Consider the following 16,109-nt stretch of genomic DNA (forward strand, 5'->3'; position numbering starts at 1 on the left):
ACGATCCATGTGACCGAGACATGTATACCAGGTACGTAAACTGACCCGCATATTTGTAACCGTATCTTTTATAGGACCAAGTAGAATCAAGTTGTTGGCCAAATGGGACCTCAGTAGGCGAAATTACAGAAAGAGCTGGCGTCTGATTGAAGTGCGTGGAGAGCAAGCGACCCTGGGGAATGAGGTATGTACACGAGGTACGTGAACTGACCCTCTCACTCTCGACTTTTATTTCTCTACCTTGGATTGTACAACCCGTGAACTTGTAAATCGGCATAGCAGAATTGTGAAAGGGAGACTCTCCATGTAGCTCTGCAGCTGACAGGATCGTGAAAGGGAATCCCCCCGTAGCCCTGCGGCAGGGACATGGTGTGAGAAGATACGCTACTTTGATGGTCGCGAATGCATAAACCCACTGAAGTAGTGACTACTTCACCCTTTGTGCCAAAAATGAACAAGGTACTGATTATGCCAAGGATTGTCCTGCCTATTGGTGGGTTGTGTTTAGGCGGGCAAGCCGGCGTAAAAACTTTTGCCACACTTTTACGAGACGATTCTTCACGAGATAGTCTCTAGCTCGACCCGGGACTTGTTTCTGGACAAAAAGGCTTTTGGTTTTAGTTTTGGGGTGGTGTCTAGACTCCAAATGATTTTTCAAGATGGATTGTGGATGTCATCCTTGTACTTATCATTAATCTTCCTGTCATAAAAGGATTTGACAGTGGATTTTTCATTATTAGTAAGACCCCAAATAATTTTATCTTCCTCATGACGATTGAAGGTTGTATTCTGGATATCAATTTGGTCTTCTTCATTAAACTAGAGACATATAAGATCTGTGTTCCATTCCCATGCAATATTGATAAGTTGGATGGCAGATAAAAGATCATTGGGGCAGTGTTGAGGTTTTGCAGTAATTTCTAATTTATTTTGTATCCATCTGTCTTTCCATATTATGATGTTTTGACCATTACCACCCCCCATCCGTAATATTTCTGAATATTTTTCACCTTTCCATAATTCATTTCCATATCCAAGAATCAATTATTTTAGGTTTGTGTCCATTCTGATTACATATTTTATTCTGAAGTGATTGGCCTTCATGGTGGTGAAACTTTCTAAATTCCTAAATTTATCCTTCACCAAGGTGATAAACTACGAAGTAATCTTATGTGACATAATTTACAGGGAAAGAAAAAAAAACCATGCTATCAATTGGGATACGTTTTGTAAACTGGTTTGGTGGCTTGGGTATTACGGATTTGGAGTTTCATAATATTTTATTTCTAGCAAAGACTGCTTAGTAGATTACTAACGACCCCCAATCTCTGGTTTATATAATTTTTAAGGCTAAATATCATAAGATTCTTCAACTTTGGGATGCTTTTCCCCTAGTCGTGATTCGTGGAGTTGAAGAAACATTCTTAAAGGGAATGAATTGAGGGTCTCAAGTGGTCTATTGGGACTGGTGATCAGGTGGATATTTGTCATTATACTTGGTGATATAGTATTCCCTTGTCCCGGATTCTTGATTTTGAATGCGTTGTTAATCATTCTCTTTATGTTTCTGACCTTAATGATCATAAGTCATAATGTAACCTTTTTGATATCTCTTCTTCTACTCCTGCTTCAGTGCAGAATCAAATTTTGTCAATTCTCTATCTTCAGACATTCTTCTTCTCATGATCAATGGGTGTAGTCTCATAACAGTGACGAAATGTCTCAGTCAAGGCTTGTTACAATTGGTTTGCTATGTCTCAAGGTACTTATTCTCTTATTGATCCTCAGTGGAAGCATCTTTGGAAAACTCGTTGCCCAACTCATAATAAACATTTATTGTGGTTGTTAGCCAATGGGAAATTTTTAGTTCGAGCTAATTTAAAGAAATGAGGGATGGATGTTCCTGTTTATTGTCTTCTTTGTGGCCAGCAGGAGGAAACCATCTCTCACATTTTCTTAACTTGTGACGAAGTTGTGCCTATTTTGGATTCGCTCTCTTTTGCTTATGGGATCCAATTTTAATGGGCTCACATGTCTCCTGACTAGATGTATAATGTTTCACACTTGCGAGCAAATGATGATGTAGTTTAGCAGGCAGTTATCTTCCCATATATCCTTTGGTTCATTTGGTATGCTCGAAATAACGTTGTTTTCTTTTATAAACCTTTTGTTTAGAGGACTATTATTGCTTCTGCGTATACGATTACTGATGATTCTCTTGCTACTAATGATAACTTCCTACTAATCTCAAGGAGCATACAATATTTATGTTAAATGGATATATCCTCCAAAAAGGTACATCAAACTTAATATAGATGGGGCCTCAAATGATGCAGGTCATGAAAGTATTGGTGGTATTTTACGCAGTGCTGATGAACCTTTTCTGGTTAGCTTTGCAAAGTATATTCATACTAATTCTAACAATATTGCTAAATTATGGGCTATTAGAGATGCGATGCAGTTGGCATCAGATGTTGGAGTCAAGAAACTGATTCACAGTATGCTCTTAACCTACATATATACAGTTATAACTCTATTTGGTTTCTAAATGTCTTTTGAGAGACATTTGTCACCTGTCTCTTGGTTTTGAACATGTTTGCTTTCAACATCACTATAGAGAGGGTAACTTTACTGCTGATATTTTGTCTAAAAAAGCAGCAAGTAATTATACATCTAGTGCATTGGTTGAACACCCTCCCGAAATTTTGTGTTTGTTTTGCATAGTGATGTTCAGGGACGAGCCTTTCCCTTGATATGTAAGGCTCATCGAGTTTTTGTGGGGGATTAACTAAGCTTGGGTTTTGAATATATTGAAATTGCCTTGAAATGACCTTGTAAGTTGATTTCACCGAAAACTGACCATTCTTAGTATAAGGCCAGATAATCCTATCGTGTCCTATAAGAGGAATTCTAGTATTAAGGATGGACTGAGCATTAAGTGGTGTGAAATATGCATTTACTAAATCTGGTTTCCAAGTTCTACTATCTTGATCAATGAATTTAGACATGCAAAAATTAGGATTAGGAGCAGACACGTGCAAAGTTTCAATTGGGTTTGGGATCCAATTATCCCTGAAAGCAAGAATATCGAGACCATTTCTCACTTCCCAAAAATAGTTTTGAGCAATAAAATCAAGGCGAGAGCATATACTCTTCCAGACCCAAGAAAAGTCTTGTTTTTTGTTATAAAGAAAAGCTCTACCATGTTTGATATTTGCATCTAAGAATAACAATGCACAAATTTTTCAAGAAGATTTACTCAAAAGAGATCAGTTCACATGCTTAAGGTTTTTAAAACCGAGACCACCTTGTAATTTACGAGGACAAACCTTTTTCCAATTGGTAGGATAAAGACCACTATGATGTGTTTTACCCCACCAAAAGTCCCTTTGGGATCTTTCCATTTGTTGGAGGATAATGTATGAAATTCTAAAAGTATTCATGTGATAAATATGGGAAGCCTTTTAAACATGTTGAACCAACACAAATCGACATGATTGGTTAAAATGCTTACCTTTCCACTTGGCTACCCTTTTATCAAACTGGTCATTCAAATGTTTGAATGAATATGTATAAGATAAAGTTGTGTATGTCTTTACTATTGCATGGTGTGTTTAGAGATAGGTGTTCCTTCAGAATAAATCTCTCAATCATAATTCTGCTAGAATAACGCTTAAATTAGTGAATGCCATTGTGCAAGACTTCAATAATGCTATTACTCAAGTAAATTCTTCACATATGCAACTAGTTGGCTCGGACTATAGTGTTGTCACTAGTAATTTATTTGATGATTGTATTACAGTATATTGTGATGCTTCTTTTGATAAAAAATACTAACCTTTCTGGTATTGGATTGATCATGAATAATGTTGCAGGGAAGTATCTTGGGTGTAAGACCATCTCAGGTCTAACTAGAAACCCCGAAAATACGGAAAGTCTTGCTGTTTTAGAAGCCGTACTCTAGGAAAAGGAGCAAGGAAATATCAATGTCTGCATTATAAGTGATGCAAAAGTAGCTTCAGATTATTTGAACTTAAATAATAAACAATTAAGTTCGTTTAACAATTCTATTTAGATGAGTGTAAGTCACTTATGGATTTCTTTAGTTTTCTTATATTTGAATTTTTAAATAGAAGTTTTACACACTTGGTCTATGTTACAGTCAAATACCGTAGAACTTGTAGGATCAATGGTGAATGATTCGATATTAAGCCTAACTTCTTCACTGAACAATTCATTTTTCGATAAAATATTGGTCATATTAATTAGTTATATTTTATCTTTTTAAAAACAAAATTTGTTAAAATCAATTAATATGAAAGACACTTGTCGCCTTCTGATTTGTCCTCCATACTCGTCAAAAAACGCCCCAATCAAAAATTTATCCCACAAAAGAAGACCCATTTTGAATATTTTTCTAAAAGAGAGAAAAAAAAATCTAAAAAGTAGTAATTGCCAAACACTACCTTATATTATTATACTCCCTCCGTTTTTTTTTTAATAGGCCAGTTTCTATAAATAAAAGTTTCAAAAAAATAGGCCAGTTTCCTAATTGGGAAAGTCAAATGTTATTTTATTTTTTGGGACCACTTTTCTCTTAACTTCTTTTGATGACAAGTGTCATGTGGATCACTTCACTTTACTTCTTTTGCTAACAAGTGTCATGGAGACCATTTCATTTCACTTCTTTTATTGACAAGTGTCATGAGGACCACTTTCAATGATTAGTTCTCTTAATTTTTTTTAAATTTCGCTAAAAACAAAACTGGCCTATTAAAAAAGAACGCAGGGAGTAGTTTTGTAACCAAACAAGGTCAGTAGCTCCCTTGCTAAATCTAGCCATTTGACATCAACGAGAAGATTCATTTGGAGCTGAAATTAAATCGATCAATCTACAGAGAGAGAGAGAGAGAGAGAGATTTTTTCTCGAGATGGCATCAGGATGGGGAATCACAGGGAACAAAGGAAGGTGTTACGATTTCTGGACAGATTTCAGTGAATGTATGTCAAGTTGTAGAGAACCTAAAGATTGTGCTCTTCTTAGAGAAGATTATCTCGAGTGTCTTCATCATGCTAAAGAGGTTCGTTTGTTCCTTCTCTTTTTGTATGGATCTGATCTGACCCCAAATTTTACTGAATTTCAAATTAACATGAAATGTTAATGAAAACCCTAGCTTTCAATTTAGAGGTAACTTTTTTATGTTTTTTTCTTATATGAATTTGCTAATTAAATTTTATATATGTGATTAGTTGTTTTGATAATATGTTCTATGTAGATGGTGATTTGAGCTGAAAATAACTTGAATTTTGGTGACCTTTGTTACCATATGATGCGACTTTGGCGCCATAGTCTTTACATGATGCACTTTTTTGGCTCCATAGTTGTGGTCTATTAGTGTGTTCCTATAGTAGGTTTACTGAATGCACTTTTTTTCAAATGGTGAGCTGCCGTATTGAATGCAAACTTTGTTTGTAGCAGCGGGAATAGTTTCTTTTGGTTGACATTTTGGGTTTCTAGGAGTCTTACCTGTTCTTATAATTTCATGGAGTGGGATGCGGTTTTTAAGAAGCAACATCAACATCTAAAGGAATTTTATCAGTGCCCAAAGATCAAAACCTCTAAAATGTACAGAATGTTGGAAACCAGGACAGACTTTGGATTGTTAGACCATAAGTGAAGTATCTTTAACTGCAACGGATGGAGCCAAAAGTCGGTGGTTGGAGTTTATGCTCTGGCCCAATTTGCCTCAAAGTTTACCCAGACCTCTTATGACATCATTCTAGAGTCTGAGGATGTACTAACGTATTAACCCAGGATTTTAGGAATCATTTGATGTATATCAGGTATTTATCTTATGTCAAAGAAATACATAGTGGGTTCCCCAACTTTATTTCTTCAGTGGGCAAACCTATTTTTGCAAGGTTCTTATGCTATAAGAACTATTGAAAGGTTCTTATGCTATCTGAAATTTGCATTTGACATGTGAGCATAACAAAATAATATATGATCAGAACTCAGAACCACGGGGCTGTTTCTATTGCAAAAGTCTCAGAATCCTAAAAAGAAGAAAACAGGTCGGATTCCATAGGAAAAAATAAAGCTTATTGGAATGATGCACCGGCTGACGAATTAAAAATTCCCTACCCTCTTGTAGTTAGATTCTAAAATAAACTTTTGTGTCCACAAAGATGATTGTTAATCTTATAAGTGCCATGATTGGCTGCATGCTTCCTTAATTATGATGCTTCAAGTGTTTTTATTTCTGAATGTTTCCTTTCTGATTAGATCTCAATGGTATGTGTATGAAAAGAAAGTCCACTTTAGTCTTGTCCATTTCATGGAAGAAGTGTACATGATCTAAATGCTTGGAGCCGTGCATTCAGTACTTGGGTGCCTAACTTAGTAGTATCTGTGACTACCATTTAGTTGTAGCGGTCACATCTTAGTCACCAGGAGCGGGAGCGAGGTCGAAATTCGTAAAATTTTCAAAAATGAAATTCGGGGAGCGAGTTGGGAACGTAAATAAGTTTCATAGATAAATTAATAATACTGATAATTTTCATAACAGATAGAATAAAAAACTTTTAGAAATGAATAAGAGACATAGATTTTCTTTTAGTAAGTGATTGAGGTATTGAAAAGTTTGTGGATAATGGATCGTATATATAGAATTATAGACAGAGAGAGAAAGTTTAGGAGTCTCTAGAACTTTTAGAATCTAAAAAGATATACAGAATTCAAGTATTATTTTGTATACCAAGGAAATTTAATACAAAAATGGGAAGTTATCGTTTTTAAACTTGGAAATTTCTTGGGTTACAAGTGAAACACTCCTCCCATGTTGGGAGCGCGATTTTCCCTTGTGAGGAGCGTACTCCCAACACGAATTTCAGCGAGGAGCGCAAATTTGCGAATTTTAGGGAAATTCGTGATGCCTTTGAGCGAATCTGGTGACTAAGGGTCACATTATGCATGATTGCTTCTTAGTTGAGCCACCAATACCATCAAATATAACTAACCAACAACTTTGTTGCGGGTGACTGACTTACCTTTTTTGAAATCACAAATAAGTGTGTTTATATTGTGTGTCATGGTAAAATGAGATTGCTGCAATCATTTGAACGGCTGGCCAGCTGGATATTAAAGACCTAAGAAATCGAGATAGACTGGTTGGTCATTGTCATTTGAGGAGTTCAATAATTGTTGATGTTTGTTATGTGAATTTACTAATCACATTCTGTAGATGTGATTAGCTGTTTTGATGCGATCTTCTATTAAGATGGTGATTTGAGTTGGAAAAAACATGCATTAGATTAATTTATTATCACGTGGATGTGATTTTGGTGATCCATGTACGTGATGACTAGTAAGTGGTCTTTGATTAGAAAATTGTTCTTTATTAATGTTACCAATTTTGCATGTGTTACTGTACCTTCTGGCCCAAAGTTTCTGGCTGCACTGTTAATCTTTTCCTATGGTAATTATTTGTTGAGTCGTCTGTATTGAATGCAAATATTATCATGGCAATATGAATAGTTTGGTTTGGTCAACATTTTGGGTTTAAGTATTTTCCAGGAATCTCACCTGTTCTTATTAGTTCGCATCATCAACATCCGAAGAATTCGACCAATGCCCAAAGTTCATAACCTCTAAATTGTACAATGTGTCTGATAGAAGGAAACACTTTGGATAGACGTAGCACGAGCTGCATATGAGTTCTTGCGTGTGCATTTCTTATTTGGCAGTTCGATCACCACATCAGAAGGAACCATAAGACCGTGGGTGTAGTTTATGCTGTTGCTCGGTTTGCCCCAACTATTACCCATACCTTGTCTCATCTTGAACCTAAATCTCACCCTGGTACCCTAGAGCCTCAGCATGTACTAATAGAGGGAATAATTCATGATTATAGGAATCATTCGGTGTAATTCAGGTATATACCCTAGGTATATGATATATGTTAGTTGGTTCCTCTTTCCCCAACTCTATTCACTTAGTAGGCACAACTATTTTACCAGGAAGTCCCAGCTCTTTATATATAAAACTAAGAACTTGTATCCCATTAGATTAATTACCTTTAACTGTAAGAGGTACAGGAAGCTCCTGATTCATGTAAGATGTGCATCTGGCATGTGAGCACTGAGCATAGCTAACAAGATAATTGTTCGTCAGAACCATGGGGCCGTTTTATTGCAAAAAATTCAGAATCCTAACGAGAGTGAACGTATGATAGATGGGATTTCAAAGGCAAAACCTAAATCTAAATAGCATTGTCCAAAAGCCTGCTCGTCTTGAGAGCCAATTCAACAGAATCCCTACCCTGATATAACCTAAATCAACTTTTGTGTTGATGAAAGCGGCTTGTAATCTTATAAGTGCCATGAGTGGCTGATGCTTCCTTAGTTTGTCATCCTTCTAAAGTATATCCTGACTCCCAACTCCCAAGTACTTGCAGCTGCACTTGGAGTTCTTGTTTGTAGGTATGTTTTTTTAATAGTGTACAGTAAGCTCCCAGCGTATGATTTTCGGCTAGTATCTGGTATGTTGCATGAATTTTTGTACATATTTTCATCAATTCACCCTGATTTGGTTATGGAATTGTCGTTGCAGTTTCAACGAAGGAACCGGGTTTACAAGGAAGAACAACGCCAAATAAGAGCAGCTGCACGGAAGGCCAGAGGAGAAGAAGATGGGGTAGGCCTCAAAACAGCTCATGTTTAACGTCTCATCTTTCTTTTGTTGAAAAATAAAGATTGTGGTTGGCACCAGCTTCTCAATGCGTGGGAAAGTGACATGTTTGTAATTCCGGAGTCATATGTGTTTGTGGCTCTTAAATGAGTATAGGTTTCTCGATTTAAGCAAATTTTCAACATTGTCAAGGTAGTGTAATCAAAATCCATACTTTTTTTTTTGTCTCTTGGTAAACAAATAATGAATGTTATCTGGTAAGTTGTACCTGGAAACAGCATCTTACCTTGTAAAACTTATTACATTCGTGTTCTACATTGATCATCTAGATATCTACTATCAACTGTGTTGCTGGACTGAGCAAGTTTGTTTTTCTGGTATACTGGCACACTGTACGTACTGTCCACAAATGTATTTTTTTGGTGAATACAAGACAGGTTTATTAGATAGTGTATAGATTTATGTGGTGAAAACACTGACAGGTTTATTTGATAGCGTATAGAGTTATAGTCTACAGAGAGAAGAACAGTGATTGACTAACTGTTAGATTCATCCGCAAGAAACAGTTGCAACCGCTCTAAGGGTCTTATCCAAAATCCAATGTTGTAAGATTTTGTGATAGAAAGATTTCTTCCAGGGTGCGAGTGGGTTTGTTTTTTGGTGAGTCAGCGTCTGATCTGATTTGGCTGCTGATCCGGCTCGAGTCAGATGTCAGACCGTTCGTTTTTGATTTTGGGTTAGATCTTACTCAGATCTAACCCTGACTTGGACCTATTTGAGTCGGGAATAAAATGCCCCTAATTATGGGACCAAGCCACTGATTTACATATATTTTTGAGTCGGATGAGTTAGATCTGACTCCAAAAACAAACATATTGAGTCTGATCAAACAAACATATTGAGTCAGATCCAGATGAGTCAGGTGATATCAGTCAGATCTAGACGAGTCAGATTCAAACGACTCAAATGAGGCAGTAAAAAACAAATAAGGTGTATGCTACCATGTTCTAGTTGAATTGGGCTGCAACAGTGCGAGATATCCACGGCGGCAAGGCAATCAATCAGGGAATGTCATTTTAAACACGAAGAGATCTTCTGTGCCTAATCACGAAGAGAACGTCGTGTGCCTAATCCGGCGAGGTCCTTAATAAAAGTGTTGGACACAAATTAGATTTGGGCTGGGCTTTAACAACTCGCATCCAGTCAACAAGAGTGACTGAGAATCTCAGAGGTAATTAGCTAGGTAAAGTTAACCATGTAAAGTACTTGGGAGACAAAAGAACGTGCCTGAAGGGGGGGACAAATTTAAGATGAGATTCAGATTCTCTTACAGGAAATGGCATGGAAACTTCTCTTTGGCATGGTACATAGTACACACTGTCATTCGTTACATAATGGAGGTTAAACTCTCACTTTCTGAACTGACTTACTGTGTTACTTCCTTACTGTCAGGGTCTGGTGACCGAATCAAGTGTGTCATATGGACTCATCATGACTTCGTTTTGGTTCATATTCTTATTATTAGTGGTCTGAATTTGCCCCCTCAAAGTCCTCTAAATAAAAGATAAGAGACTAATATGATCCCTTAGATCATAATCAAGGATTTTACATGTTGAGGTAAAACTTAAAAAGACTAATTACTCCAAGGGCGGAGAATAATAAAGTGCAATTAAGTTCAAATAAGTAAGACAAGACCGTACTTTTCAAGTTTCCACCTAAACAGATGTTCTACTAGTACTTTAACTTTTTGTAATTAGATCTCAATCAAACTCTAATCATAAATAAATAAGTAAGTAATTAATTAGATTTTAGTTAATTAATTACACACACCAAATTATTTACTATCTTTCTCTCCATTAAACGCGTCCCACCTCCCCTTTAAGAAGACCTCACCTAATAACTCCATTTCACTTCAAACTTCAACACAGTCTAAAACAGAAGCAAAAGAAAAACACAAACCATAGCAAAGACAGAAAATGATAGATCAAGAAGGAGGAAGAGTAGCACCAGATGGATTATTATTTGCAATAGTAGTAGGTTTAGTAGTAATGGTACCGATCTATCTAGGTGGTGAAGAATTTGGTGAAGCAGTTACAGAGTTTATCACTGAGTTATTAAGTCCATTAGGTCTTCTTATGGTACCCGTGGTTCTTTTATTACTTATACAATTCTTATCATCAGATCGAGCTTCGGTATTATCTGGTATCTTTACATCAAATGGAGGTGAACCTGATTCTATTCATCGACTTAGCGGTTCACCTGTAGGTGTTGCTCTTTTTCTTTTTCTTGTTCTTTTTCTTCTTTATAATCGTTTCTCATTGTTCGGATCGGAGGATGATGATTCCGACGATTGATCGATCGGCTGTATGTTTGGTATAATTTTGTGTAGATTATGTAATGATAACATTTTTTTATGGATTTATAAATGATGTTCTTGAATCCAAAATCTGTGAGTTCTTCATGTTGAAGAACATTTCAGCATGTGGGGGATCTTGCTTCATTTTTACTTCTACGTAGTATGTTTTACTTTGTATATTTCCAGTAATGCCCTTCGGAATAATATCTTCCTTTTCTTTTACCCATGTTCTCTTTTTGTCGCATCTGCATTAACTAAAGAACAAATATTGAACTGGTTCGTCTCATGGGATGATCCTCTGAGATTTTCAGTCCTTGATAATAAACTGAGTGAGTAGAATTTATTAGTGTAACTAACCGGACAACGGTTATGCAAATGGAATACTATATCCGCGTGGTTGTAATTCGAGTCTACTGGTCAGGCTTAGTTATAAAAGTATCTTGCAAAATAATATAAAACTGATCATCAAATGATGAAGTCTTCGGTTATGGCACATGGTTCCCACTAATGGTGCTGTGCGTTATAGTCTAGATTGCATGTTAGGAGCTTTTGTGGAAGTAAATGACAGGTTGGTTTGGTTCAAGAAGAAGAAGAGTCATAAGTGTGTGTGACCACATGGAGCATGTGTTTAAAAATTAATGTGGTCGTAGTAGTGAAATGTACTCGGCAGTAAGGCTAATTCCTATGGGGTAGATTGAGTGCTAGATTGGCTAAAAAGTGTTGCAAATCAAAAAATAAGTGTTGGAAAAAAGTTAACAATGATAGTGGATAGTTCTCTCTCCTAGCAGTTGCTCGCCATCCAACTATCAGCGAGATTGAAACGCTGAATCGTTCGGCGCTCAAAAAATGGTCCCAACGTCGAACGGTTCGGCGCTATATATTTTTTTTCGTGATGGAGAGAAAGTGATAGAGAGAGAAAAAGAAGGAAATAAAGTGATGGAGAACGTGGGGAAAGAGTAAGAAATAGAGAGAGAAAAAAAACCTGGCGTTTTTAGCGGCCACCCCAAAGGATTTAGGGGCCATCAATTTATACCCAGCCAAAGACTCTAGTTAAGGGGTACCCTATATGATATTGAAGTTACATAAATGCCCTTCTGGTAAAACTGTATAAAAACCAAATCAAAAACAATTCTACTCATTTCAACTCTTCTTCTTCCAGTTTCATATTATCTTCCGATTGTGGAAGAAAAAAAAATTTCCTCGTTCAACCGAAACATCGCCGCGAATCGTAAAATCAAAACATCGTCGATTCGATTATAAAACAATGGATAAGAGAAATGAAACCCACAGACCTAGAACCAAAAATGTTGCTCGGGGTATCGATCCAAACATTGGAATTTTAGCAAGAAATAAAGAAATTCTTGCTGCAAATGAAGAAGAACGCGAAGAAGAAGTACCCGGCAATGTAGTCGGTGGTGGCGATTCCGAGACTCAAACACTTCGTCAACTTCAAATGGCCCCAATTAGGTAAGAATCTATCATTTTTGGGGTTTATTTCGCTTTAATTCGTCGAATCGAGAAAAAAAATTTCTAGGGTTTTCGGTTATTTATCCAGATTCAGACGATATGCATGCTCATTTACTTCTGAATGTAGTCGTGTTCTTCATTTTTCAAGAACATCGACAGTATTCGGGAGAAAGATTTGATGATTATCTGCCGAATATTGGTGGCCATATCTTCCTGGATACAAACTGCTAATAATCGGTAGTTTAATGAATTTTTTGGCTACCGAATATATTTAAGTAGACACAAAATATTCGGAAGAACACTCACTACCAAATGTATATATTGAAAAAATCTCAAAATTTCTGATATAGGAAAAATCCCATTTTGGGGCCAGTATTTATTCGGAAGACAATATAATGTTTTATACCTCCGATTGTGTAGGATAAAATTTTAGAGTTTCTGAACTCCAGTTGATGAATATTCGGTTGTAAACATGTTTAGTTATATTCCGATTGTTTTTCATTCGGAAAAAATATGTGTCTTCTTACTTCCGAATTTGTACATTCGGGTTGTAGATGTGCACTTTGTCTTCCGATTGTGTAGGATGAAAAATTTACAGCTTCTGAACTCCAATTGATGTATATTCGGTTGCAAATATGTTTAGTTAGCTTCCGATTGTTTTGTATTCGGGAACAATATGTGTCTTCTTACGTCCGAATGTGTACATTCGGGTTATATTTCCATACTCTGTCTTCCGATTGTATAGTTTGTAAATATTGTTCCTTTCTTTGTTGTTTAGACAAAGTCGAGAAGGGAGGAAGAAAGTGACAGCTAGTGCTAGGAGGGAAAGGAGTGCCAAAGATAATTCTGGTGCTCAACAAAGCGAACAAGAACAAAGCAGTCAACAAGGAGTGCAACCAACTGTTGAACAACAAGGCAGTGAACAAGGGGTGCGACCAAGTGTTGAACAAGCCGCTCAACAAAGTGCAGGACCAAGTGTTGAACCAGTTGATCCAGTGGAAAGAGTAGAAGAAGAAGGACAACCAAGTGGTACCCAAAAAGCCAAAAAAGGAAAAGATGTTGTAAGGAAGGATATTGCTAAGAAAGCATCACATCTTTAATAGGATCATCAAGATGCGGTCCGTCTACTCAAACCTACCGCCGCACCAACAAAAATGCTTGCGTGGCCTTTATCCGGTGAATGTGAAAGTTTCAAGACAATTGTTGCCAACTCGGGGTTAGCTAATGCCGCCGAGAATTCATTGTTGGAACATGATCGTGTGGCCATATCGGCGTTCGTGGAGAGAATGTATCCTGAGACCGATACTTTCCATATGCCGTTTGGGGAGATGACGATCACCCCGGATGATGTTGTGCAGATTCTTAACCTTCCCGACCAAGGCACAACTGTGAAGTTTAACTACACAAAGCAGTTAAGTTGGGCACAACTTTATTCTCTAACTAACAAGTGCTTAGGTTGGGATGAATAGACAACAACAACAGAGTTTAGGAGGCATGCCAGTTAAAGAACAAGACATATCAACATTACAGCTTTGATGAATATGTTCCGGGGCACCTTGGAGAAGGAAAAGAATGGAACGTTAACTGATGAGCAAGTGAACCACGCTGCCACTGCATATCTCCTCTGTGTATTGGGATGTGTCATATTCCCCAATACTTCTGGCAACCGGATCGACGCCAACCTTATAAAACTTTTGGATCCTCTCCATGAAGTCGGTGACTATTCTTGGGGCACGGCATGCCTAGCATTCTTGATGGAAGAGTTGAGAAAGGCGTCGAGGCTAGGAACCTGCCAAGTTGCGGGGAACGTGGATCTATTGCAGGTTTTTTCTTTAACTCTATAACTCACTCTATAGTTATTCGGTAGACAATACATATGATGCATATTCATAACTCCAAAGGACGCATATTCATAACTCCAAAGGACGCATATTCGGTAGGAATTGATCCATCTTATTTTCCGAATGTTTTTTATTCGGTGGCTAGGTACTTAGTTTTATTTCCGATTATATATAATCGGAAATATGTTTTTGATATTACCACCGAATATACAGGCCAGAAAAACTAGAGGTTACTGAACTCCAAATGACGCATATTCGGTAGGAAATGATCCATATCTATTTCCGAATGTTTGTTATTCGGTGCCTAGGTACTCAGTTTTATTTCCGATTATATATAATCGGAAATATGTTTTTGATATTACTACCGAGTATACAGGCCAGAAAAACTAGAGGTTACTGAACTCCAAAGGACGCATATTCTGTAGGAATTGATCCATCTTATTTTCCGAATGTTTGTTATTCGGTGGCTAGGTACTTAGTTTTATTTCCGATTATATATAATCGGAAATATTTTTTTGATATTACTACCGAATATACAGGCCAGAAAAACTATAGGTTACTGAACTCCAAATGACGCATATTCGGTAGGAAATGATCCATATCTATTTCCGAATGTTGGGTATTCGGTAGATAGGTACTCAGTTTTGTTTCCGATTATATATAATCGGAAATTATGTTTGGAAATTACTACCGAATATACACAATCTATTTACTAAAACTTGATTTCTTATGTATATAGGCATGGATCTATGACCACTTCCCTATCCTGAAGTTGGCCGGAGAGAACCCGGGGTGGTGCAAAGGTACTCCTAGAGGAACAAAGTATATATTTGAAGACAACCGTCTAGGACAAAAGAGCAGCAGTTGATTCGCATGAGGGAGATTTTGGACCAATTGAAGGCCTCGGACGTATGCTTTGATCCATACAAGGAAGATCGAGCCAGTGGGCATATAAATTTTCGGTCGGACTTGTCCATTTATTTTGGACCATTGTGGCACCCCACAGGATATGTGATGTATAACCCCTCTAGGGTGATGCGACAACACGGGTATATACAACAACAACCTCTGGAGAAAATGGGGGATTACTACAAATTGGAGTTGGAGTTGTGCTCTTCTAGTGGTGATAATCTTACAATTGTTCACACAGGCCCACCTACTGTTCTTGATAACTGGGATAAGAGGAATGACTTGATTATCGACACTGGTAGACGAACCAACCGAGGTGATGAAATTTCTCCAGACTATATGAGTTGGTATAACAAGGTATCACATCCTTTGGTTATCCGTGAAATCAAATCCAACACTATTGCGGCGGGTTCAAGTTATAATTGTATCATCAAAGACAAACCAGCTGGTTATGATAGACTGGTGCGTGTTCTTATATTTTTTTTCATTTTATATGATTCCTATAAATCTTAGGTAATTACCGTTTGATGTTATGTCATTACGTATAAAAAACAGGTGAATAGGTTCAAGCGTGTTTCCAAAATGTTAACTGCATGCCTGAAGAGCGGAGATCCCATGCCAGCTGAGAAGATCAAAGAGGCTAGAGATCTAGTTGATAATATGGATAACGAAGATTATGCTGCACAGTTTGGGGAGAAAGTCACGAAGAGGCATCCGCCCAAGGTGGCAGTATCAAAGACGGGTAAAAGAACTCGAGCTTCATCGAGCGCTGAAGCTGCTCCAACTAAAGCTGCTCCAACTGAAGGTGCTCAAACCCTTGGTCGTGCAGGACTGGGAGGTTGTCACG

At 37.3% G+C, this 16,109-nt stretch overlaps 2 protein-coding genes across 2 annotated transcripts; both read left to right on the forward strand.

The window, feature by feature from the left end:
• The first annotated feature begins 4,826 nt into the window (after positions 1-4,826).
• On the forward strand, positions 4,827-9,064 carry LOC113319035 (NADH dehydrogenase [ubiquinone] iron-sulfur protein 5-B-like). Its single transcript, XM_026567338.1, has 2 exons — positions 4,827-5,081; positions 8,612-9,064. Exons 1-2 carry the CDS (start codon positions 4,932-4,934, stop codon positions 8,720-8,722), a joined length of 261 nt encoding a protein of 86 aa, XP_026423123.1. The 5' UTR covers positions 4,827-4,931; the 3' UTR covers positions 8,723-9,064.
• Positions 9,065-10,665: 1,601 nt separating this feature from the next.
• LOC113315789 lies at positions 10,666-11,043 on the forward strand. Its single transcript, XM_026564040.1, has one exon. It carries the CDS (start codon positions 10,666-10,668, stop codon positions 11,041-11,043), a length of 378 nt encoding a protein of 125 aa, XP_026419825.1.
• The last annotated feature ends 5,066 nt before the right edge of the window (positions 11,044-16,109 follow it).

This window comes from Papaver somniferum, chromosome 10, assembly GCF_003573695.1.
Source record: "Papaver somniferum cultivar HN1 chromosome 10, ASM357369v1, whole genome shotgun sequence".
NCBI classification, from domain to species: Eukaryota; Viridiplantae; Streptophyta; class Magnoliopsida; order Ranunculales; family Papaveraceae; genus Papaver; species Papaver somniferum.

Excerpts from the sequence above, each read along its gene's own strand:
- LOC113315789 (XM_026564040.1), top strand. The coding sequence starts at position 10,666 with ATGATAGATCAAGAAGGAGGAAGAGTAGCACCAGATGGATTATTATTT.
- LOC113319035 (XM_026567338.1), top strand. The coding sequence starts at position 4,932 with ATGGCATCAGGATGGGGAATCACAGGGAACAAAGGAAGGTGTTACGAT. Across the intron at positions 5,082-8,611 it reads GTCTTCATCATGCTAAAGAG|TTTCAACGAAGGAACCGGGT; the intron begins GTTCGTTTGTTC and ends TTGTCGTTGCAG.